General features: G+C 49.6%; 1 protein-coding gene across 1 annotated transcript in view; it reads left to right on the plus strand.

Annotated features, from left to right (window-relative positions):
* ITGB5 (integrin subunit beta 5) overlaps positions 1-24,539 on the plus strand; it is a 112,835-nt gene that overhangs the window by 39,206 nt on the left and 49,090 nt on the right. Inside the window, exons 6-7 of the mRNA XM_037132133.2 lie at positions 22,599-22,760; positions 24,116-24,211. Of these exons, the coding sequence (XP_036988028.2) occupies positions 22,599-22,760; positions 24,116-24,211 (258 nt within the window). The remainder of the gene's footprint in view (positions 1-22,598; positions 22,761-24,115; positions 24,212-24,539) is intronic.

The following is a 24,539-nucleotide window of genomic DNA, read 5'->3' on the forward strand; positions in this document are numbered from 1 at the left end:
ATTGAAACGGTAGAAAGGATGAGGAGAAGGGAGAAAGTGAACAACGCTCGGTCTCCTGCATCCTCTTCTTGGTGCCCTCGCCCGCCAAGCTGGAGAGGAAGGTCTCCCAGTGGCTCCACACTCAGGGCGGCTCCAGACTGGCCCCTTCCCAGCTGCTGGCCAGAGCCGAGTGGTTTGACTCAGAGGTCCCTGATGCTTTCTAGCGTCCAAGAAAGCCAGATGGAGCACAGTTAGAATGTGTTCGGCTCTTAATTTTTCAAATGTGGTGTATAAATTTGCTTCAGAAAGAAACACGGGGTTTTGACTGGCATTCAGGCACTGACAGACATTCCACAAAATTCCACTCCTTGGCAGGGATGCGTGGCACAGAGAATGCAAAGGATGCCTCTCTCCCCCATCCTCGGAATTTTGTGGATTTTCTTTTTTGAGGGAAGAAAGTACCTTTGAGCTTTAGGGCACAGGTGGCACACACAAGGCCCACAGGCTGAATCCAGCCCTCCACCTTGTTTTATGCAGCCCGGCACCTTGTTTCCACCCAGTGGCAGCACCGAGCTCCTTGCCCCTAGTTAAGGAATCGTTACATTTACACAGTCCTGAAATTACATTTGGTCCTTTGAAGGCAACTGTGAGGCTGATGTGGCCCCTGGTGAAAAGGAGTTTGACACCCCTGCCCTGGGGGAAAGAACCCAGCGACAGGCCTGAGCACTGTCCCTTCGTGCTAACTGTTTAATCACACTCACTGGAGCGGCGTGACTCTGCTGAAAGCGCAGTAGTCTCTGCGAAGCCATCAGACTTACTCTTGTGCCTGCAGAACCTCCTGTGTTGCCCCAGACCCACGAGAATATTCTCCCTTTCAAAAACCCGTGATTTCAAGATGGAACGTTTCAGAGGTTTCTTAAACTCACCACCTGAACATAAATGCGTGCATTACTGTAGGCTGAGAGGAGCTCCACTGGCATTTTCTTTATTCCCACCGTAGCCTTCACAGTAACCTGGGAAGTTAACACTTGCTGGGAATTGTGCCGTCTGTGAGCCGCCAGCTTCCCTGTTCGCCTTTTCTTTTCCCTGGAGCTGTCAGTTTATGTTTGGGTACGCAGTGAGCGATTTCTTTCTCACTTGAAATCCCTCTTTTATAACAGATGTCGTCTTTCCTGGTTCACCACAGCCTTACTTATTTTTAAGATTTTGTTTACTTATTTTTAGAGAGAGAGGAAGAGAGAAAAACATTGATGTATGAGAAAAACTTTAATCACTTGCTTCTTGCACACACCCCAACATGGGACCGGCCCACAACCCAGGCATGTGCCTGATCGGGAATTGACCAGCGACCTTTTGCTTTGCAGGATGGTGCTCAACCAAGTTAGCCGCACCAGTCGGGAGTGTAGCCTTCACTTATGACTGGTTCTCATGGTTTCCACATCCTCTTTTTTTAAAATATATTTTATTAATTATGCCATTACAGTTGTTCTATTCCCCCCTTCATTCCCCTCCACCCTGCACACCCCCCCCCCCCCCCCTCCCCCCTCTTTAGTTTATGACCACGTGTCTCAAGTTCTTTAGATTCTTTACTTCCCATACTATTCTTGCCCTCCCCCCCCTATTTTCTACCTACCGTCTACGCTACTTATTCTCTGTACCTTCTCCCCCCTTCTCCTCCTCCCACTCCCCTGTTGCTAACCCTCCTTGAGATCTTCATTTCTATGGTTCTGCTCCTGATCTAGCTGTCCTCTTAGTTTGCTTTTGTTTTAGGTGTGGTTGTTAGTAACTGTGAGTTGGCTGTCCTTTCACTGTTTATCTTTTTTATCTTCTTTTTCTTAGGTAAGTCCCTTTAACATTTCATATAATAAAGGCTTGGTGGTGATGAACTTTTTGAATTTGATCTTATCTGAGAAGCACTTTATCTGTCCTTCCATTCTAAGTGAAAGCTTTGCTGGATAGATCAATCTTGGTTATAGGTCTTTGGATTTCATGACTTGGAATAGTTCTTTTCCAGCCCCTTCTTGCCTGTAAGGTCTCTTTTGAGAAATCTGCTGACAGTCTGATGGGAACTCCTTTGTAGGTGACTGTCCCCTTATCTCTCGCTGCTTCTAGGATTCTCTTCTTCATTTTAATCATGGCTAGTGTAATTATGATGTACCTTGGTGTGTTCCTTCTTGGGTCCACATTCTTTGGGACTCTCTGAGCTTCCTGGATTTCCTGGAAGTCTATTTCCTTTGCCAGATTGGGGAAATTCTCTTTTATTATTTGTTCAAATAAGTTTTCCACTCATGGCTGTTCCTCTTCCCCTTCTGGTGCCCCTATAATTCGTATGTTGGAACGTTTAAAGATGTCCTGGAAGTTCCTAAGCCTCTCCTCATTTTTTTGAATTCTTGTTTCTTCATCCTTTTCTGTTTGGTCATTTTTTCCTCCTTCTGGTCCACTCCTTTGATTTGAGTCCCAGTTTCCTTTCCATTACTGTTGGTTTCCTGTATTTCCATTTATTTCAATTAGTTTAGCTTTCATATGTTTCTCTAATTTGTGACTAAAATCAACCAGTTCTGTGAGCATCCTGATCACCAGTGTTTTGAACTGTGCATCTGAAAGTTTGGCTATTTCTTCATCACTTAGATTTATTGTCTCAGGGGCTCTGAGTTGTTCTTGAGCCATGTTTTGATCCGTTCATGCCTGTTATGTATGAGGAGTGGCGCCTTAGTTGTTCACCAGGGCGGGGCCACCCAGGTTGCTGGTTTGTGATGCTGTATGTGGGGGCGGGGTCAGAGAGGGACAATGGTGGTTCTCTCTGCCGCTTCCTGCCGATGGGGCCTGCGTGGTCTGTCTCACTGCTAGCTCCTTCTCCGGTTTATCTGCGTGCGAATGTGTGACCATGATCAGCCTCAGTGGGGCCACCACCTTGTGCCCTCAGTGGGTCCAATGCCTTGCGCCCTCCATGGGTCCACCTGCTTCTCCACACCTGGCACCTGCCCACGGCTGCTGGCACGCCTGTGTCGGTCCGGTAGATCTTTCCTACCTGACTCCGCTCTGCTGCTGGCTCTGCCCCTCTTACTGGTTTGGCTGAAGGGTTCGTTGTTGTCAGACTTCTATGTAGTTCAATTTTCTGTAGTTTGGCCGAGTTTTTGTTGCTAAAACTTTGTTGTTTTTAAACTTAGTTGTGCGAGAAGGTACAGTGCTTCCACCTATGCCTCCATCTTGGCGGAAGTCCTGCACGTCCTCTTTTTCGCTGTTGAGGTTCTCACTGAGTTCATGGAGCATCCTTATAACCTGTGTTTTCAGCTGCATCTAGTCGACTGCTGATTCCCAGTTTGTTCCGTTCTTTTTTGGAGATTTGTTCTGTTCTTTCATTTGGGCCACGCTTCTTTGTCTCCATATTCTGGCAGCCTCCCTGTGTGTGTTTCTGCATGTTAGGTAGAGCTGCTGTCTCACAGGCTTGGTGGAGTGGCCTAACGTAGCAGGTGCTCCTTGAGGCCCAGTGGTGGCACAGCCTCCCCACTCACCTGAACTGGGTGCGCTGGGTGCGCCCCCTGTGTGGGCCGTGCACTCCGCCTTGTCGTTGAGCCAATGGGGGAGGGATTTACCCCCAGGCCAGTCAGCTGCAAAGACTGGCTGTCGCCTCTGTGGAGGATGAGCTGTGCAGGGGCACAGCCCATGAAGCAGGACTTACTTCAGTGGGGCTCAGGTGCCCATTGAGTCCACCCCTGGACTGTATCACTTGTGGAGGTGATTGCGCGATGCTTCAGTGTGGTCTGAGGCTGTGCACCAGGTGTGCTGGCTCTGGGGCCTCCAGGCAGCACAGTCCAAGTCAGCCACCTCCTGTGTTTTGCGCAGGGCCACCCAGCACGAGCTACAAAGTGCTCACGCAGACGGCTTCCATTTGTGCCGGGCTTGGAAGTGCCTAGGAGAAGACATGCTGCGAACCACGGCAGCTGCCACTAGTGCTGGGCCTGGGGCCACCCAGGGAGAGCTACGGAGCACACCAATGTCAGGTGCTTCTTGTCTGAGAGAGTTTTCTGAAAGTTTGAAACGCGAGCAGCAACTTGGGTGGGTCTGCAAGTTGGGTGGGGCAGACTCTCAGGGAATCACCAGCTCTGGGCAAACAGTGATGGCCAAGTCCATGGAGTCTCAGATGTGGCCCCTGCCTGCTGGCTCTGTGGGGGGAGGGCTCAGAAGGGAAATGGCCTCTGTCGGTACTTATGTTTGGAAGAAAGCTGCCCCCCCCCACCTCAGCTCTCACCCTGATGCTGCACAATTCAGTGTCTCCCCACATGAACCTGGTACTTTTCGAGCTGCTGCCTCCAGGCTGGAGCTCAGAGGCCCCTCACACAGAACTGCCTGGGACTCCAGTCTCCGGCCCCCTCAGCCTGGATCCCAGCTGGTCTCTACAGCCAGAGGTCATGGGGACACCTATTCCCAGTGACCCGGGGCCTGGTGTGGGGCAGTGACCCCCCCACTCCTCAGGAGGGATCTGTGCAGTGAAGATATCCCTCCCAATTTTTATCTGCCACTCGTAGGTGTGGGAGCAGCCCACTCTGCATCTCCACCCCTGCTACCAGTCTGTGCTGCTGCTGCTTTATGTCATTGGTTAAAGGACTTCTGTTCAGCTGGGTTTCAGGAGCTGTGGTGATGGTTCTGTAGCGTAGTTGTAATTTTGCGTGGTTGTGGGGGGAGGTGAATACGGCGTTTTACCTACACCACCATCTTAGTCCTGTGGCCTATCTTTACACGAATAACTGTGTAGCAGTCATACTTTTAGAGAATATTTAAGGAATTGAATAATTCTTAAGATAAATTAAGAGGGGAGTTGAAAGCAAGTGATTAAACAGTACAAACAGCATGACCCTATTTTGCAAACAAAAGACAGAAAAATACTGGAAATAAGTACACTAAAGTGATGATAGTTGTCTCCGGCGATAGGATTATCTGTGGTTTTTACTTTTTTCATTTTTGGGGCTTAAAAATTTTGCATTTACCTAAGTTTCCACAGTGAATGTGTGTGTTAATGACCACGAGACCTCGGACGTGCAGCAGTGGAGAGAAGGAGCCCCGCGCCCCTGCTCGTGCTCCGCTGACTCCGGCCGTGGCCGCTCCCCTTTCACTGGTGGCCCAGCCACTTCGTCCCCCTCTGTTCCCAGCAGGTCCCAGATAGGATTTATTTCCGTGACATTTCAGTTTTCTAAAATAGAACTCATTGGGGTGACATCAGTTCACCAAACCCCACAGGTTTCGAGGGCACGACTCAATAAAACATCGTCAGCACACTGTATTGTGCACCTGTTGCCCCAAGCAAAGCCTCTTTTTGTCCTCGTTTTCCCTTCTTTCTATTTGGAAGAATTTTTTAATTTATTTATGTTTAGAGAGAGAGGAAGGGAAGGAGAAATGGCGAGAAACACAGATGTGTCAGAGAAACACCAATCAGCTGCTGCTTGAACCACCTCCCCTGGGGACTGGGCCTTGTCTAATTTTTAATGACAATTAGATTTAGTCCTAAGCATTCCTTACCCTGTTTACTGAGCCGCCTGCCTCCTGATCTGCCCAGATGGAAAGCCTTCCACGTACTCCTGTGACTGCAGCGGGGGAGCCAGCAGGCCCGGAACCTCTGCCGATGCAGGGGAGCCTCTTCCGCTGGAGCCGCCGGCCCGGCCCCTGCGGCTAAACTGCCCTCCTCTGACCCCCGAGCCCTTGGAGATGCAGCGGAAGCAGGCCTAGCTCCCAGCCCACGGGCGTCTTTGCTCTGGTCTCCTTCTCACCCTGGTGGTTTCCCTGGATGGACTGTTAGTTATCAACTGTGAGACGCAGGGCATGGGGCGTTCCCATGCCTGACCTTTAACCCCACCTCCGTGGCCCGCTGGGTACTTCTTGCAGAGCCATTCTTTGCAAACAGAAGGAGGCCGTCTGTTTCTATTTGAGATTTGAGTTAGGATAAGGAGCTTGTTTCTGCCAGTGGAAGGTTGGAGTGGCTGTCTTTCTCCCAGGAGTTCGAGTTGCTGTGAAAGGCCGTCCAACAGCGTCCACGGCTCAGCCGCGCCTGTTGTCCACACAGGCATTGTTTTCGTCGCGTCACACCCAGCTGGGTTGGAACGAGGGGATGGCACTGCCCTACATGTCCTATCTTTGCCTAGAAACCTATTATCGTACCCGTGTATACGTTTTCTTGGTCAGAATAATAGTTTCTCCCGTTACCACTATTATGACTCTCTAGAAGTTGATTCTAAGTTGTTTATTCTGAAATTACAGGTGGAAGGATGATGAGTGGCTCACACTGGAACCACGCTGCCTCCCTGCTCTCCCAAACAGGGCGTGCCCTCGGCCTGGGGGGACCGAGGAGTGGCCGAGGAGCAGTGTTCCAAATTGCCAGTCACCTCTTCGCTTTTCTTCCCCTGGGCTCTCAGCCTCAGCGAGCTGTCGGCTGCTCTGAGCCGGCTCTGAGCCGGCTGGGCACGTCACAGCTGCACGTGCGTCTGTGGGCTCTTTCCCCCTTTCAGACAGAAAAGAGACTGTGCAGCCCAGCACACTTCCCTTTTGGCCTCAGCTTCTAGTGCCCTAGCATTCCTCTTCCATGTCCTTCAGACAGACGTTCTGTTTTAATCTTGATTCTCGCGTTTTGCATTGTGTGTTAAAATTTTAAAGCATTACATGCCTCTCAGAAGTAGGTGGATGATTAAGTGTCAAAGCAAACAAAGTTTACATGCTGAGTAAAACGCCTTGGCAGGGACTGGGCCCTTTCTTCCTTTGCTGGCGAGAGCATTCTGATCCGCAGTGGAGACCACAGCCCCAGGGGGCTGCAGGGACCGCTTCACTCTGGTAAGACTTTCTGCAGGAAGACAAATTCCGTGGAATCCCGGAAGCAAAATAACCGCTGCCCTGGCTTGACCATTCTTTGTGCTCCAGATGCTTTGTGTACAGTCCCTCTGATCTATACCACAGTCCTTTCGTTGTCCCCAGCTCACAGGCGAGGAAACCGAGCGGCACAGGGATTCACTGCACTTACTCTTAGTAAGGGCAGAGCCAGGATTGGAACCAGTGCTGGTTGATTTGAAAGCCCCTGCCCTCTCTGCTGCCTGGTGCCTGAGCACTTTGGGAGGTAGTGACAGTGTCGTGCAGAGCGGGGAGTCATGTTGTCCTGCTTCAAGCTCTGCCTCCTCTGCTGACTGGTCTGTCCGAGGAGGCCACCTGACCTGTCCAGGCCTGGGAGAGCTCATCTGACAATGCAGGAAGGCCTCCAGGGTGCCCTCCAGCTGTGCTGCTCAGTGCTGCTTTTCGGAGGACTGTCACAGCCCCTGTTCCTTTGCTCAGAGCCCTGGATTTTGCTCTTTTGCTTTTTTCCTGGCTCAGGCTTGAGCTTCAGGACGGCCAGGCAGCTGGAGGTCACAGCGAAGGGGGTGGTGTCAGGCACGGCCGTGAGAGGTTTCCGCTGTGCACTCTCCCGCTTCCCCGCCCCCTGCCGACCCGACTTGGTTTCTTGAGACTGGTCTGCTTTCTCACAACCCTCCGACTTCTGTCATTTTTCCCAGCGTTAGTTGAGAAAGGTGGGGGATTGCCGTTTATCCTTGAGGTAGTCGGCCACCCCTGACGCCTGCGCGTCACCGGAAGGGGCCGCCTCACGTGTTCTGTTTCCGTGCTTCCTGGGTTATCTGCCTCAGCACGTGGGAACCGTTTCTGCCAGCAGGGAGCCCCACAGTGTGTGGGGCTTGATCCAGCCCAGCCTGCTGCTCCTCCTCGGGTTCAGGGCATTTGTGAAACACCATGAAATTCCCGGTGACCCCTAGAAGCCAGGGGCGCTGGGCGAGCAGGTTTGCAGGTCCCCTACCCATGCAGCGATTTGATTTATCAGTGGAGGTGAAGGTGCTCCTTGTTTCCCTGCTTGGCAGGTCGTTGTGGGTTAATGTGCACCTTTAATCACTTGACGAGTTTAGGCCCTGAGGTCATGTTTTCTCGTTTTGTCTACTACCCAGGAGCCGTGCCCTGGGATTCACTGCCCTGCTCACAGCTGCTTGTTCTGACGGGAGCAGTGAGAGTTGGCATCTTTTTTTCTTTTTTTATCCTCCAGTGTTGATCTCTTCTGTCTTAGCCGATGCTGCACCCCTTGGCCCCCTCCGCCGACGGTGTCAGGGAAGGCCATCCTGGGGGAAGTTAGGGGTCCCTTCTATGACTGAGGCTGTATTTCCCTACCTGGCGAGAACGTCAAATTTTCATTTCATGTAGTGGCTCCTTTTGCTGTATACGTCCACTCGGCAAAGAGGAAAACAGACAAGGATTTATTTTTCTCTGCCCTTGAGCACTGCTCTCCCCAGCCTCCATCCCCGGCCTTTGCATTCCAGCCACGGTGACCTTGAGTGAGTTACTCTGAGGCTTGTGAGGCTCTTTGCACATACTGTTTGCTCCCCTGTACTCCAGCTTTTCTTTCCTTCTTTTTTTTTAAAAAAAAAGAATAGGCTCCACTTTGTAAGAGCAGTTATAGGTTTACAGCAAAATTGAGCAGAGAGTAGCCAGAGTCCCCATATACCGCCCCATCCCCCACACATGGCCTCCCCCCTTACCCTGTCCCCCGCTGGAGTGGTACTCTGCAGTACGTTGGGGTTCACTCCTGGTGTTGCACATTCTGTGGGTTCGGACAGTTGTGTGAGGGAGCGTGTCCCCTGCTACAGCGTCACACAGAGTAGTTCCATGGCCCTGAAAACCCTCTGGGCTCTGCGCATGCATCCCCGCCCTTCTTCCCGGAACCTTCTTTTCTTTCATGCATAAACCATGGCTACTCATGGTTCAGATCTCCGCTCACTCGTCTGTGTGAGGAAAGCCTTCCCTGGTTGATCCTCCCGAGCAGGTCTGAGTCCCCGAGTACCAGACCCTCGCTCACATCCACCCCGTGACCATTTATTATCTGAGCCACTCTCTGAGTCTGAGCCAGTAAACTCCCTAAAGACGGGGACCCCATCTCTTCTCTGCACACCTCAGGTGCTGCTCTTTCCGCCGAGTTTGTTTTTCTGCCAGTGACCGTGGTGCTGCTTTGTAGCCCATCTCCCGTGGTTCTGAGCGGTGCACCTCCATCCCCAGCACTGGGCTCGCAGCCGGCACATCACGGGCTCTCCTTAGCCATTTGCTGAAGGAGCAGGTGGTCCGCGCTCTCTATACCCCAGGCTGCCTCCACATTGCAGCGCTTCACACACGCCCGTTAAAGCGGAACCAGAGTACCGTTACTTGTCAGTCCTTTCCAACTCAGTAAATGTTTAACGAGTTCCCAGTAAGTGCTCAGTGGCAGGTAGGGTGACAGAAAGTAAAGAAAGGTGAGGAAAAGTCCCCATCATCTGGGATTCAAGCTGGCAGCTGCACTACGTACTCGTCAGATGGGCTCTCGAGAGATTGCTGACATTCGGCTGCCGATGATATTTGGTGTTGACTGCCGATAATTTGTCCAGCAAAACCAGAAAACTCATAGGGTCCGGCCTCGGGCACTCCGGATGTTTCTCTCCCTCAGCCCTGAAGGGGCTGTCCTGCTGCGCCACGCCGGGGCTCGGGCCCGAGGTGGATGTCTGAGTCCTGAGTCACAGGCTGAGGTTTCTTTTCCCCAGGGAAAGAAATACTTTTGCCCTCAAGTTTAAAAACAGAACATATTTTTAAAAAAGATTTATTTTTGTTACAAAATATGGATGGAAGCAGGAAAAACAAACTAATAAGAACATGTTTATTGTTCTAAAGTGACCAAAATAGGCTTGCATGTCAGTATGGTAGGGGAAGCCGCTCAGGAATCTAACCTTGGCTTTCACTGTGTGCTGGTCGGCCTTCAGACTCCTCAGTGGCCAAGTGCAGACCTGCCGTGGGGACCGCCCCTGGCTGGTAGGGTCAGCCTCCTCCTCTCCCTTCTCTCCTCTCCCAAGCCTGTCCTCTCTCTCAGTGCTTGCCTGGAAGGTGAAAGTACAGTGTTTTATCATGACTTGCCAGCAGTTTATTGTGTCCTTACTGCGTGCAGGATGCCACGTGAGCAGATGTGAGGGATGGGCAGGTGAGGGCCACGGCTCCTGCCCCCGTGAACATGGTTTCATCTGGAAGGCCCATGCCCACTGTAACCTCGGGTGCCAGCTGAGTGCACAGACTCTATGGAAGGTCTGGTCTCTTAGGACGCAGTGGTTGAATCGTAATGTTCCTGCCCTTCAGGGGGTCACCTGGGTCCCTTTGCCCCCATGTTTGCCTTGAGGCTCTGATGCTGCTGAGGTTACTGATTACTATCGCCCAGATGCTTTAGAGAGCAGGCTGTATGCCAAGTGCTCCGCAGAAGTTATTTCAGTTAATGCTTTGAAGGTGGTTGTATTGTCTCCGTTCAATGAGAAAACAAACCTAGAGAGGTTGAATAACTTCTCAAAGCTCTTACAACTGGACATTAGAGCACCTGTCGCAGGAAGGAGAAGTGGGAGGTGTGAGCATTCAGAGAGCAAAGTGCTCATCCAAGGAGCCATTCTGGTTTCCCACGTGACCCAGTTTGCAACCCATAGAAACAGGACCGTGTTGGGGGAGACGGCTGCACATGCTACTGTGCACGGGAGCTAAGAGTTTCCTGTTTATCAGAAAGTTGCAACAGCTCTGGCAGCCTTCAGGATTTTCCAGGGAGACCGCTAGTCCTAACAGCTCAGTGTGCTGATGGAGCCCAGCTTTTGTTCTGTAGTAACCCCTTCTCGCCTGTCTTGTGTGGTTCTCAGCAGTGCACCCGCTAAGCTGCATCTGCGCTTGGCCACCATGACCATGAACTCTACCAGGTATACTCATTTGAGTGCCAAGCTCAGTTTGCTTTGAGCTGATATCTAGAAAAGCTCCCCTTGGCTCCCGCTGGCTTTCCCATGGAGTCTCCAAGTCCGGGAGGGGTGGACAGCTGTACAAGAGGACCAGGGACAGACTGGAGGTGGGCGGGAGAGGGTCGAAGCCTGTTTTTGGTCCTCGATCCTCTTCCTCTGTCCGACGTTGCAGTACCTCAGTGTGACTCCTTCCAACCCCAGAAACCAAATTGCCCGCAGGCTGGAGGCCCGTGTCTTCAAACAGAGAAACCACATCCTTGTTCCCTAGTCCTGGTTTCTCTCCTCCCTCACTTCACACTCTCGGGAGCCAGATGTTGGAGGTGAATAAGCCAACAAGTCTGTCTAGCCCTTGGGAGGAGTCAGTTTTCGTTTTCTTTTAATTTCATTTATTGATGTTTCGAGAGAGAGAAAAACATTTCGTTGTTCTGCTTTTTTTGCCTTAACATTTTGTTTTTTAAATAATTTGTTGTTGTTGTTCAAGTACAGTTGTCTCCATTTCCCCCCCCACCTTACCCCCACCATCCCCCCACCCATCCCTGCCTCCCACCCCCAGTCCTAACCTCCTTTGACTTTGTCCTTGTGTCCTTTAGACACGGTCCTTGATGGCCCTTCCCTTATTTTCCCCTGTTCTCTCTCTCCCCCCTCCCCTCTGGTTATGGTCGGTTTGTTCTTTTCCTCAATGTCTCTGGTTGTTCCTCTTCTTATACACTCATTGATCGACTCCTGTACGTGCCTGATCGGGAATTGAACCCTCAACCTTGGCAGATTGGGACTTACCCGGCCAGGGTGGGAGGAGCCAGTTTGTAATCTGTCTTTTCAAAGGCTGGAAGGCCAGGTCTTCCATCTCTACTCTGCTTCCCCTTTTCATGGACCCCGTGGCCTTTTCACCATTTCAGTGTCCCACATCTCCCGGGCTGACTCGCAGGCCTGGCTGCCCAGGTCCGCCAGTCACCGCCACTCCCCGCCCCCACTCCCAACCCCCTCCCGTCCCCCCCCCCCCCCCAGCTTGTGTCCGACCCTGTCACCACCCTTTCTGTAATCCCCATTAGTGTTCTCACATCTCAGCGCATTGCAGGTGATTCGAGGAAATATTTTCACTTCAGATAGCCCCATAAGCCCTGGTTGGTGTGGCTGTGGATTGAGCACTGGTCCTGCAAACCAAAGGGTCGCAGTTCTATTCCCACTTGGCACATGCCTGGGTTGCAGGCCCGGTCCCCAGCAGGGCATGTGTGAGAGGCAACCACACATTGGTGTTTCTCTCCTTGTCTTTTTCCCACCCTTCCCCTCTCTCTAAAAATAAATAAATAAAATCTAAAAAAAAAAGCGCGTTTTAGAACTTCTTATATTTAGATGTTTAAATGACGGTGTTAGATTTCAGAGCATAGTAAATAGCGGGGGAAATGAGTGAATTGCAGACATTGTGAGGGGGTTTCTTCGGTCCCAGCCCCGGGTCTGTTTGTCTTCATTCGCACCTTCCTCTGTGAGTGTTGTTAGTACGTGCCAGGCGGTGCCTCTGCTCACTCTGGGACTGGGCCCTGCGCCCCTCTTCCCTCAGCTCCAGATCTCTGCCGCTTTCTGAGGACAGAGCAGAGTTCAGGCAAATTCTCTGCTGAATTTCTATTGAGAAACTCGTCTCCAGCCCCAGCCCTGGTTAGACTGGTTGCTTCCCAGAAAACTAGAGAGTTTGTTTTTTGTGACCTGGCTGGACTCAGAGATTGTGGATGTTCCCCAGCTACTCATTACCCCTGGCTCATATGTCCAGAGTCCATGGATGGCTGCTTTGCACACAGCATGGCCACCTACCCACTTATCTGGCTCACCTGGACCAACCAGCTGGAGTAAATGTGGGTCACAGAGCACATCGCCCCCCAGGGTGGCAGAGTACAGGCTGGTGGCCAGCAGGGAGGCGAGCCTCGGGCTGCGCCTGCTCACTGGGTGTGTTTAGGAAGGGAAGGGGAGGCGTGCAGTGCAGCCTGGAGGCTCCAGCCCAGCACAGGTCATGGGAATGGACAGCTCGGGACTGGATGGATGCTGTTGGGAGGCTAGGGTAGTTGATGAAAAAGATAATTCCAAGGTTTCTAGAGCAGACATTTGATGGTCTCACTGTCAGAAGTGAGGCATCCTCAGGGGCAGTTGATTTTGAGGGAAGTTGGTGCAGCAGCTTCAGGTAAGTAGAGCTCTGAGCAATGGCACAGATCTGGGAGTAAAGCTCAGGGGAAAAATCAAGTGGTGGGGGATGCAGTTAGGAGTTATGTAAGCAGATGCACACACTTGGATAAATCTCTACAGGGGACCTTTGATCTACCTTTGACTTCCTGTAACTGCTGGGAGAGAAAATGGCATCAGCAAGCAGCCAGAGCAGACTGGGGAGGCTGGATGGTGCCGCGTCCCCGAAGCTGAGGGCAGGAGGCCTTGGAGGAGGCCCTGGTCGGCAGCAGAGAGGTCACAGGAGCAAGGCCTGAGGATGTCTGTGGGGCTGGTGACGGAACCTCAGCACGAGGTTCTCAGCCTCAGCTGCACAACAGACTCCCCCAGGGGGCTTTAAACCCCTTGGTGGCAAGGCCTGCAGGTGAGCCCCGGTGTGAGCACACCTAGGGCACCAGTGTAGCTAAAGCTCCCAAAGGGGCCTCTGGTGCTGCCAGGACAGAGCCACTGTGAGCGTGAGGCAGGGAGAGGGGACTGAGAACCGCTGCCTGGGGGGCAGAGGGAGAGGTCAGATCACAGGGAACCGAAAAAAGGAAATAGGAATAAATCTGCTGGTCTTGAGGGAGAGAGAAGTGATGTGAGATCGGCACAGCACCTGAGTCATAAGAAGGGTTCTTAATAGTGAGTCCTGAGTAGATTTGTAGGCACATGGAAAGGAAGCAGAGGAGAGACTGACCAACGAGCAATTTCTCTGAGGAGGGTGGGCTGAGGGGGCTGTGTTCCTGGGGGAGGGAGGAGCACTCCCTCATTAAGATCAGAGGAGCGGCCAGGAGCTGGCCCCCTTTATCTTCAGGGCATCCTGGTACAGTGGAAGCAGACCCCGTGAGAGACTGGAACAGACGGAAGGGAACTCCTGTTACCTTCCTCTGTGTTGGTGACAGAAAAGGTGAGGTCGCCTCCTGGAGCCAGTGCGGGAGCTGGGAGTTTGAGAGCCGGCACAGACCTTGTGGTGAACTTGGTGCAGACTGGACCAGTGAACAAAGGCAAGCGAAGCGAACAGCAGCCTTGGCCTGACTTGAGTCCAGAGTGTTCCCATCCCGTCTGCCCCTGACATTTGCATCTGAGAGCTGACCTCTGTTACGTTGAATGAAACTGGCTTTGAAAACTTGTTTTTACTCAAGAGACATAGAGACAAGTTTAGGTCTTTTAAAAATTTGTCTTAAAAACAGTTTCTATAGAAAGAGAATATATTCAATCTAAAAATTTGGGAAATGCTGGTACGTGGAGAGGAGATAAACATCACTGAAAACCCTGCAACCCGAAGACCAGATCACATGCTCCCGGATGACACTCGGGTCGCAGAGTTTCAGCGCCCTGGAGGTACCGATGACAGAAACTGTCTGTCAACTTAACGTGGGGGTACCGAGCTGGGTGCTCTTTGTGCCCCATTTTGCCTAATCCTCTCAACAGCCCTGTTTTATGGGTACTAGTGTCTTCTCTGTTTAGAGCTGAAAAGCTGGAGCTGGGAAAGATTGGGCCACTGGCCGAGCAGGGATGGGGTAGACATCAGCCCGCGGCCGGACTGCTGTGCGGACACAGCCCCAGAGCGAAGGGCAGGCAGGAGTGGGTTTCCCAGCACCTGACAAATCCTCCGTCTGGTCTCATGATTTATTGTATTTAAATAACTTTCTGAGCAAACCAAGCCTTCTTTAAAAAAAAAAAGCTTTATTGACATACAATTGATGTACAGTAAACTACACATATTGAAAGCGTACAGTGTAAAAATTCTGACATACATACACACCTGTGAGATATGTATATGGCAGTGAAGATAATGAGCATGTCTTTCTCCCCTGAAAGGATATTTGTGCTTCTTTGTCATTTCTCCTCCTGCACCTCTGGTCCCCTTACGCTTGGCAGCCACTAACTTCCTGTCTGTCACTACCCATTAGTTTGCATTTGCTAAAATTTAATAAGTACAGGATTTACTCTGTTTGGCCTGGTTTATTTCAGTCAGCCCAATTGTTTTGAGATTCTTCTGTGTTGTTCAGTGTTTCCATTCATTCATTTGTTACTGAGTCGTATTCTGCTGCATGGAGGTACCGCCGTTTGATTGTTCATCTGCCTGTTGATAGACATTTGGGTGGTTTTGGATATTTATAGTTTTTGCTTATTACACATGAAGCTGCCATAAATGTTTGCATTCAAGTCTTTGTATAACACATGCTCCCATTTTTCATAGGCCAGTACTTAGGAGTGGGAGGGCTAAGTAGGTGTTTATTTGGTAGGTGCTTAACTTTTTTTCTTGAGATTTTATTTATTTATTTATTTTTAGAGAGAGGGAGGGAGAAAGAGAGGGAGACAAACATTGACCAAGGTTGCCTCTTGCAAGCTCCCCCGACTGTGGGCCGAACCCACAGCCCTGTCCTGTGCCCTGACTGGGAATCAAACCGCTTGGCCACACTGATCAGGGCAAGTGTTTAACTTTTTGAGAAACTGCTGGTTTTCCAAGGTGTCAAATACTATTTCACATTCTTACTGGCAGTGTATGGTAATTTCATTTTCTGCACACCGCCGTCAGCGTTTGTTGTGGTTAATCTTTCTGATCTTTTAAAATCGAGATATAATTGACATGACATTATATTAATTTCAGGAGTACAATGTAATGATTCGATACTGGTATACACTGCAAAGTGGTCACCATAATAAATCCAGTCAACACCTGCCGCCACACAGTCACAGAAGTTTTCTAGGTTGCGACAACTTTTAAGAGCCAGTCTCCTTGCCACTGTCCGATGTGCAGGACAGTGTTAGGAGCTGCAGCTCGATGTACTGCAGTACATCGATACATAGATACGTCGATACAGTACATGCGGTACATCATGTCCCCACGGCTTATTTATTTCATGACTGGAAGTTTGTGCCTTTTAGCCCCCTTCACCCACATTTCTTTCTTTCTTCCTTTTTTCAATTTTAGCCATTCTGTCAGGTGTGTGGTGGAATCTCGTGGTGGTTTTAACTAACGCAAAGCTTTAAACTCTTCAGTGTGCCGCACTTCCTAGTCCCTGCCACGGTTGGAGCCTCACCTGTCAGGTAGTAAAAGCAGAGGGGCAGGAACGTAAACATCGTTACCAGTCTTAGAGTAATAATAATAGATGTCTCTCTAGTTCTTTTCAGATGCTGTGTACCTTTAAATGCATTACGCCTAAACCCAGCCTCAGCCCTGCAAAGTCGGGTCATCTCCGTATTGTAGGTGACAGAACTAAAGGCCGAGCGAGGCGAGGTGGCTCCAGGTGTCGGAGTTGGAGCAAACCAGGGACCGGAACGCAGCCTCTTCTGTTCCAAAGCACTCGGTTCCCTGTGCTGCACTTCTTCTTTTTTTGATAAAAAATAATTTGTTTTCCCACTATTGCCCTGTGCCCCAGACATGGAATACAAAACTTAAGACTTCAAAACAGACAGACATCTCTGCTGACCAGGCAGACAGTAGGAAAATTATTTTGAATATGAATTCTTTGTGGAGTCACCACTTGTAAAATCTCCAAGTCCAAGGCCTGGGTGAATAAATAAGCCTGTCCTGACTCATTCTCTGCAGCCCAACCTCTGGGCCAAGTTTGTTAACATCACTTACATAACAAGGGTCCACTCAGAGAAAACAGGATTTATTCTTGTTATGCAATGACACTTCATTTGTGGAGCTATTTCCATTTCAGATTCAACAAGCATTTACTTAGGCTCCGGTGGCCATTTGTTGAGAGCCTACCGCATTCATGAATTACCACATTCATTACACAGACACCCCCTCCTCTCTCCCTGTATGACTGGGTAGTTCACCTTTTGGGTTCGAGACAAGTGATCCGAATCTGGCTTCTTGGCTCCTTACTAGTTCAGTGAGCTGGGGCTAGTTCTTAATGTCTCTCTTCTCCTCCACAAGATGACAATACAAATGTTACCTACTTCACAAGAGTTGCGGTGAAGATTACATGGAATGAGGGTGGTGATCAACACATGTTAGGTAACATTATTCCTGTTTTACTGACAAGCAGAACTCATTTGAAGTGTTACATAATTTAGTCAAAGCTACACAGGTCATTAGGGCCAGCAACAAAATTCACGTGCTCATCTTCAGGGCCCCAGGTTCCATGTTCTGTCTCCTTGCTGCCACCTTCCTGTAGGTCCCCATAAGTCCCCTCAGAAGCTGACGTGGAAGAAAAGGACACCAAGAGAGTTGAATGACAGAGCCAACATCCAGAGCCCAGTCTTGTAAAAGTGGTGCTTGCTTATCACAGACAATTTGGAGAAAAGAAAAAGAGATTGCCCATAATCTTAACCCCAGACCCCTTATGGTGTATTTTGCCTTAGTCTGTCTTACTGTCTTTTTAGCAGAAAGCGATGTTTGTTTCTTATGTAGTTTGCAGTTGCAGCGCTGTGTTTTTCACTTTATATGGTACGTGTTTACATATAATGTTATGCATAGTTTCCAATGGCCATAAAGGAGTTATCTCTATTTACGTAACTGCTCCTGAATAATAGGATATTCATGTCTTTTCTGTTTTGTCACTGTTAGTAAAAATACTGTTGTGCATTTTTCAGGCTACTTCTGGCAGAGTCCCCTGAAGTACACTTACTGGGTCAGTAAGGATTTTTGTTTTTTAGTCAGGATTATTGAGGGATAGTTTACAGAGTAAAATTCACCCTTTTCAGGAGAAAAGTCCTATAGCTGTCCCCGCAACTGGGACACAGATTATTTCCACCCCCAGAGTTTCCCAGCGCCCCTGCGGTCCACCCTCCCTTTGCCCTCAGACGTTGGCAGCCGCCCACCTGTGTTCTGCCCCTCTTTTCTTATCTCTCCCCGAATGTCAAATGAATGGAGTTAGTGATTTGCCTTTTGAGCCAGGCACTTTTCACTTAACACAATGCTTTCGAGGTTCATACAACATGTGTATCAGTAGTTTGTCTCTTTTGTTACTGAGTGGTACCCCGTGTACTAGAGTGTGTCTGTCTGCTCACCACGTGATGGGTGTTTTGGGTTTTCCTGGTTTGGGGTCATTATGAACAGCTGCTGTAGAATTTGCACAGAGTTTTCATTTCTCTTGGGTAAATACCAAAGAGCGGGATCCCTGGGTTGGATGATACATCTGTATTTGACTTCATAAGAATTCATTTTGTGGTTCTCACCAGCCATGATGAGCGTTCCGTTGTTCCCCGTCTTCACCCTCACGCAGTGTCGTCAGAGTTGGTTGCTTTGTCATTGGAATCGTTACCTAATGGCTCGCTCTTTGTGGTTTTAGTGGGGTTTGCGTAGTGACTAATGACACAGAGGATCCTTACATGGGCGTGTTTCCATTCCTATCTCTTCTTTGGGGAAATGTCTGTTCAAGTCTCTATCTCTTTAAGTTCAGTTACTTGTTTTCTTATTACTCACCTATGAGAGTTTTATGTATTTTTGACACAAGTCCTTTATCAGATGGGGTTTTTTGCAAATGTTTTCTCCCAGTCTTTGCCTTGTCATTTTATTTTCTTAATGATATGTCGAAGAGCAGATGTTTCTAATTTTGTTGAAGCCCAATTCATTCATTTTTTAATCCAATGAACTGTCTTATCTAAGAACTATTTGCCTAAAAAGGGCACAAAGGTTTACTTCAGAAGTTTCATAGTCCTGGGTCTCTGGCCCACTTGGAGCTAATTCTTCTGCTTAGTGAGATCTGTAGGTTGAGCATTTTTTTGCTTATGGATGTCTAATTGATCCAGTACCTTCTGCTGAATTGACCATATGTGTGCGGGCCCCTTTCCAGTCTCCCTGTCCTGTGCCACTGCTCTGTGTCGATTCTGTCAGGACCGCACTGTCCTGATTACTGTAGCTTTACAGTGAATCTCAACCTTAGGTCATGAGTCCCCCAACCATATTGTTCTTTTTCAGTTGTTCGGCTAGTGTCTGTCGTTTGCCTTTTCATATACATTTTAGAATCACCCTGTCATTTTCTCAAAAAGGTCCTTGGGGCTTTCAGTTGGGATTGTGTAAAATCTGTAGATGAGTCTGGGGAGAAATGACCTCTCAGCAACAGTAACTCTTCCAATCCATGAAAATGATCTCTCCGTCCATTTATTTAGGTTTCTGGTTCTCTTTAAGGGTCTTAATGCACCTTATAAAATTAAAGGTTGGCCTTCTCTCAATACATTTATGTTAGAGCCGCGCTAAGACAAAGAAATATGGCCCAAGTGAAAGAACAGAACTCCAGAAAAAGGACTAAGCGATGAAGATTTCTTCATCGCTTAGCCAGCCTATCAGACGCAGAGTTTAAAACACTGGTAATCAGGATGCTCAAAGAAATGATTGAGTCTGGTTGCAAAATGAAGGAAGAAATGGAGGGTATACAAAATGAAATAAAGGGAACTATACAGGGAACCAACAGTGAAGGGAAGGAAACCAGGACTCAACAATTTGGAGCAGAAGAAAGAAATAAACATTCAACTAGAACAGAATGAAGAAACAAGAATTCAAATAAATGAAGAGAGGCTTAGGAATCTCCAGGACATCTTCAAGTGTTCTAACATCTGAATCGTAGGGGTGCCAGAAGGAGAAGAGGAAGAGGAAGACCGAAAAATGGAAAACTTATTTGAAAAAATGATGAAGGGGAACTTCCCCAATCTGACAAAGGATGTAGACTTCCAGGAAGTCCAGGAAGCTCAGAGAGTCCCAAAGAAGTTGGACCCTAGGAGGAACATACCAAGGCACATCATAATTACATTAGCCAAGATTAAAATGAAGGAGAGAATCCTAAAAGCAGCAAGAGAAAAGGAGAGAGTTACCTACAAAGGAGTTCCCATTAGACCCTCAGCTGATTTCTCAAAAGAAATTTTGCAGGCAAGAAGAGGCTGGAAAGAAGTATTCCAAGTCATGAAATCCCAAGACCTACATCCAAGATTGCTCTATCCAGCTAAGCTTTCATTTAGAATGGAAGTGCAGATTAAGTGCTTCTCAGATAAGGTCAAATTCAAGGAGTTTATCACCAAGCCCTTATTATATGAAATATTAAAGGGACTTATCTAAGAAAAAGAAGACCAAAACTGTAAATAGTAAAGGGACAACAAACTCACAGCTGTCAACAACTGAACCTAAAAAAATGCAAAAACAAAAATAAATTAACCAAACAACTAGAACAGGAACAGAATCACAGAAATGGAGATCCCATGGAGGGTTATCAGCAGGTAGGGGGAAGAGAGGAAGAAAAGAAGGGTACAGGGAATAAGAAACATTAATGGTAAGTACAAAACAGACAGAGGGAGGGTAAGAATAGTACAGGGAAATGGAGAAGCCAAAGAACTTATATGTACAACCCATGGGCATGAACTAAGGGTGGGGAATGTTGGTGGGGGATGGTGTAGGGTGGAGGGAATAAAGGGGAGAAAAAAATGGGACAACTATAATAGCATAATCAATAAAACATACTTTTAAAAATAAAGCATTTATGTCAGGGTGTTTAGCACATCGCCTTGCCCTGCTGGATAGGAAAGCCACATTTTTCTTGCAAAAAATCTTGCTGGTTTATACTCTCTTGACTATGCTTTATCTGCCATGCATTTCACCACCCCCCAAACACACTTCATGGATTATAATTATTGCATATGTATTTAAAAGTTTTAAGCCATTTATCAAACTATAATGTACATATAGAAAACTTTACATAAGAATGCATTTTAGTAAGTTTTCACAAGGCGGCAATACCAGGTCAGGAAACAGAACATCGCCAGCGACCCAGAACCTCCTCATGACCTCTTCCTTTACTCCCCATCCCCCCACTCCAGCCTTGCCACCAATGGGAACCACGGTCTAAACTTCTAACACCATACGTTAGTTATGTTGTAGCTCAGCATTTTATTGCCATAAGGGACCGTCTAGATTTCCTACTCCAGGTCCCCCTGAATGTGCCCGTACTCCTCATTTTGTCTCTGCCAGTGCGTAGATGACCACCTGCCCCTCCCCCGTTCTGCCTAATTTCTTCTTCCAGCTTTCTTGAAGGGGTCTTCCTCACCCTTCCAACTTGGGTTAAGTTCATGCACCCTGGAAGTCTTCATCTGCTCCATTTCTCCCAGTTGCCACTGACATTGTGTTTACCTTCATTAGCATATCCATTTGACTGTAAGTTCTTTAAGTTACAAACTACTGATACATAACAATTTTGGTGAAGTCCAGTTCGTCACTTTTTTTTAGTCCTAAGAACTGTCTTGTCTAAGAAATCTTTGCCCAGACTCAGTGCCTTCACTGGGGCCTGCCTGGCACACAGCAGGAGGCCCGTAATTGTACCTGGGATGAATGTGGAGAGTGAGGGAGCGGGATTCCCTAAGAGGTGAAGTCCCCTCCTCACAGCAGGCCTCCTGGCTGTCAGTCCTCGCTGGCCTCTTTTCATACCCCTTCGTCCCTCATGTTACTCTTTCCATAATTTTTCAAAAAATTTCCATGCTGCTTTCGGAGCAAGTGAGGAAACATCACAGCTCGTGAAGGCTGTTTCATCCATTGCTATGGTGACGAGGGAGAGAGGAGGAAGCCCTGGGTCCCTCGTCTGCCGGGAGGATACAGTGTCCAGGGTGCACCTGTGTCAACGGCTCCCAACAGTGTTCACACCCTTCATCTGTTCACCTGCTACCAGCGTGTTTTGGGATGTCCTTTCACTGTTCATAAGATGGCAACCGTATCTGTTTCTGTGGCTCTGTATCAGGCTCCAGCTGCTCCCAGTGCAGCGTTGGGGCCACAGTGGCTGAATATGAAACAGAGCCCTTCCATCGCGGAGCAGACGGAGTTCAGCTGTGCCTCCCACTAAAGAGTGGGTACATTTCATGCAATGAAGCCATAAAGGGAAAAGAGCTGCCCTGGCTGGTGTGGCTCAGTGGATTGAATGCGGCCTGTGAGCCAAAGGGTCACAGGTTCGATCTCCAGTCAGGGCACATGCCTGGGTTGTGGGCCAGGTCCCCAGCAGGGGGTGTGTGAGAGGCAACTACACATGGTTGTTTCTCTTCCTCCCTTCCCCTCTCTAAAAATAAATAAATCTTTTTTAAAGAGAGAGAGAGAGACAGAAAAGAGCTCATCTGATTGAACTAAAGCACCAAAGTGGTTTCAATCAGTGATGGGAGTGGGTTACACCTGCCAGCATGACGGCCGATCTTACGGTCCTTGCAGTACAGATCTGTCTGTGGATCACTCGAGCGCTCCATTCTAAGCAACTCAGTCTAGTTTGGGGCCTGACGTGTGTCCTTACCCATTATCCTTGACAAGCCAGCCCAGGCACGTTGTGAGAGGTTGCAGCGGGATAAAGGCTGTTTTGGGGTTGGAGTACCAGTGGAGGCTGGAAGGGGAAGCAGCCCTGGGTATAAACTGAAAGGAGCTGGTGGGCTCCTTTCAGCCCAACTGATGGGCTGCAGGGGATGTTCCAGGCACTTGGGCCTGTATGAGCCAAGCCTGGGGAATCTCCCTGTGCCTTCAGGGCTCTCTGGCCCAGGCTGGTGTCTTCCAAGCCCTGCGGGATTCCTCTCCAGTGGGTGTGTGTGGGTCCCCAGGCACACAGGGGAGTGCTCCTCGTTCACACTGTGACCCCTGCAGATGGGCCAGGGCCTCGTCTGAAGCCCCGGGCAGGCTTGGGTAGTGCCCAGAAAGGCGTTGCCCCATAACCCTCTGTTCCTCAGGAGAAAATCGGCTGGCGAAAGGACGCCTTGCACTTGCTGGTCTTCACGACGGACGACGTGCCCCACATCGCACTCGACGGAAAACTGGGGGGCCTGGTGCAGCCGCACGATGGCCAGTGCCACCTGAACGAGGCCAACGAGTACACTGCGTCCAGCCAGATGGTGAGGGGGCGAGGGCCGGGACCCCAGCACTGCCCCTGTGCCCCAGCCCATGGTCCAGGGCTCTCTGGCGCTGAAATCCTCATCTGGCCTCTGCCCGCTGACTCTCCCAGCCACTTGGGGGACTGGGATTCGTTATTCCATCTTCTCCAGCTGGGCTTCCCGAACTCCTCACTGACTTGGAGCGTTGCTGAGGAATTTCTGTCACTGGCTAGGCTTTCTGCCATTGTGCATCTAAATGGGGGTGTTCCACCGAGGGAAGGGGTGATCTGGGAGACAGGATAGATCCTGACGGGGAGAGGTGATCTTACCGGGGGGAGCTTTGCCCCTTCAGAGATCAAAACTGGGGTAGAAGTTGCAGGGCAGGGCAAGCCGAGGCGAAACTTCCTGACTTCTGGAGATGGGCTCCCTGAGCAACGGGGCCCGTCAGTGTCCGAAAGGGGGCCAAGGGCATCCTGCATGGAATGGGCGGCCATCTCTAACATATCAAATGAGCAGTGGATGGACGAGTGACCAGACCCAACAATTCCCAACATCCTGTCACACTATTCAATTTAAAAAATTAATCTGTACCTTTCTCCTTCCTGAATCCATTCTGGTGTCTGGCTAGAGAGGAATTCTTTCTAATTTTCTCTGCTGGACAAGCCTATTTTCTCCAGTTTCAAGAGATGGCCAGTGTCCAAGCTTTCTGTATGACCCAAGAATGAGAGAGCCTGGAAAAAGGAGTCATAACTGTACAACCCAACAACCACAGAACTGAGATGGGCCCCTGCACCCATCACCAGCCCTGAAAGCCCTTCGGGGCTTTGATAAAGTGCCCCTCGGCCTCCTCCCTGCTTGTGTCCCATGCCCGCCTCCGCCCAACTTTCAGTCCAGAGGCCGGCAGCCTCTTCCACCCATTCTGAGCCACGAGCAGGGCTTTACAGGACCGTGCGGGGCAGTGGCAGGCCCAGTGGTTAGACATAGGACCAGAAAAGGAAAGTGAGGCAAGGAGATCTGGAGGAAAGGTCTGGAGGAGCAGGAAAAACAGGTGCTGACGCCAGTGGGAGGGCGTGGTGGCTGTTTGTTGTGGGACCTCCCGACTCGGCCCTGTCCCCGCTGCAAGGGCGGAAACCCAGACCAGGTAAGGGAGCCCTCCATTCATCACTTCTCCCTTCTGGGTGGTGTTGCCAGAGGGTCTGTCCCTGGAGGGACGTGTCATCTACACACCTCCTCAGGGGAACCTGCCCATGGGACTTGGTGATTAAGGGGCTGCTGGGGAAGGAGCTGTTCGTGGCAAGGGATGCGTTACTGAGTGTGTGTTGGAGCCTGGTAGTATCTCAGAAAGGTTACAGCCTGGACTTTTGCATTGGCCCTAGGACTATCCATCCCTTGCCTTGCTTGGAGAGAAGTTGGCAGAGAACAACATCAACCTCATCTTTGCAGTGACGAAAAACCATTATATGCTCTACAAGGTATGCATGGAGGGAGGGAGGGAAGCTGGTGTGCTGATTCTGGGGGCCATGCTGACCCTCAGGTGAATGGGAGACGAGAAAGTGGGGTAACGAGTGTTAACAGCCGTGCCGGGTGGGGGGATTATAGCCCCGTCTCGATCTAGTGGAAAATAATAATGTTAAGGAATTCACCTAGCAGCCCATACACCTTTACAAGAAATTTAAATACATGGTATCTAATTTAGTCTTGAGAAGAACTTTGGAAATAGGGATTCCCACTTTGCACATGATGTGGTGGAAACACACAGGACACGCTGTAACGGGGAAGGACAATATAAAATGGAAATGC

This window comes from Artibeus jamaicensis, unplaced genomic scaffold, assembly GCF_021234435.1.
Source record: "Artibeus jamaicensis isolate MK-2021 breed Jamaican fruit bat unplaced genomic scaffold, CSHL_Jam_final contig_793, whole genome shotgun sequence".
Lineage (NCBI taxonomy): Eukaryota > Metazoa > Chordata > Mammalia > Chiroptera > Phyllostomidae > Artibeus > Artibeus jamaicensis.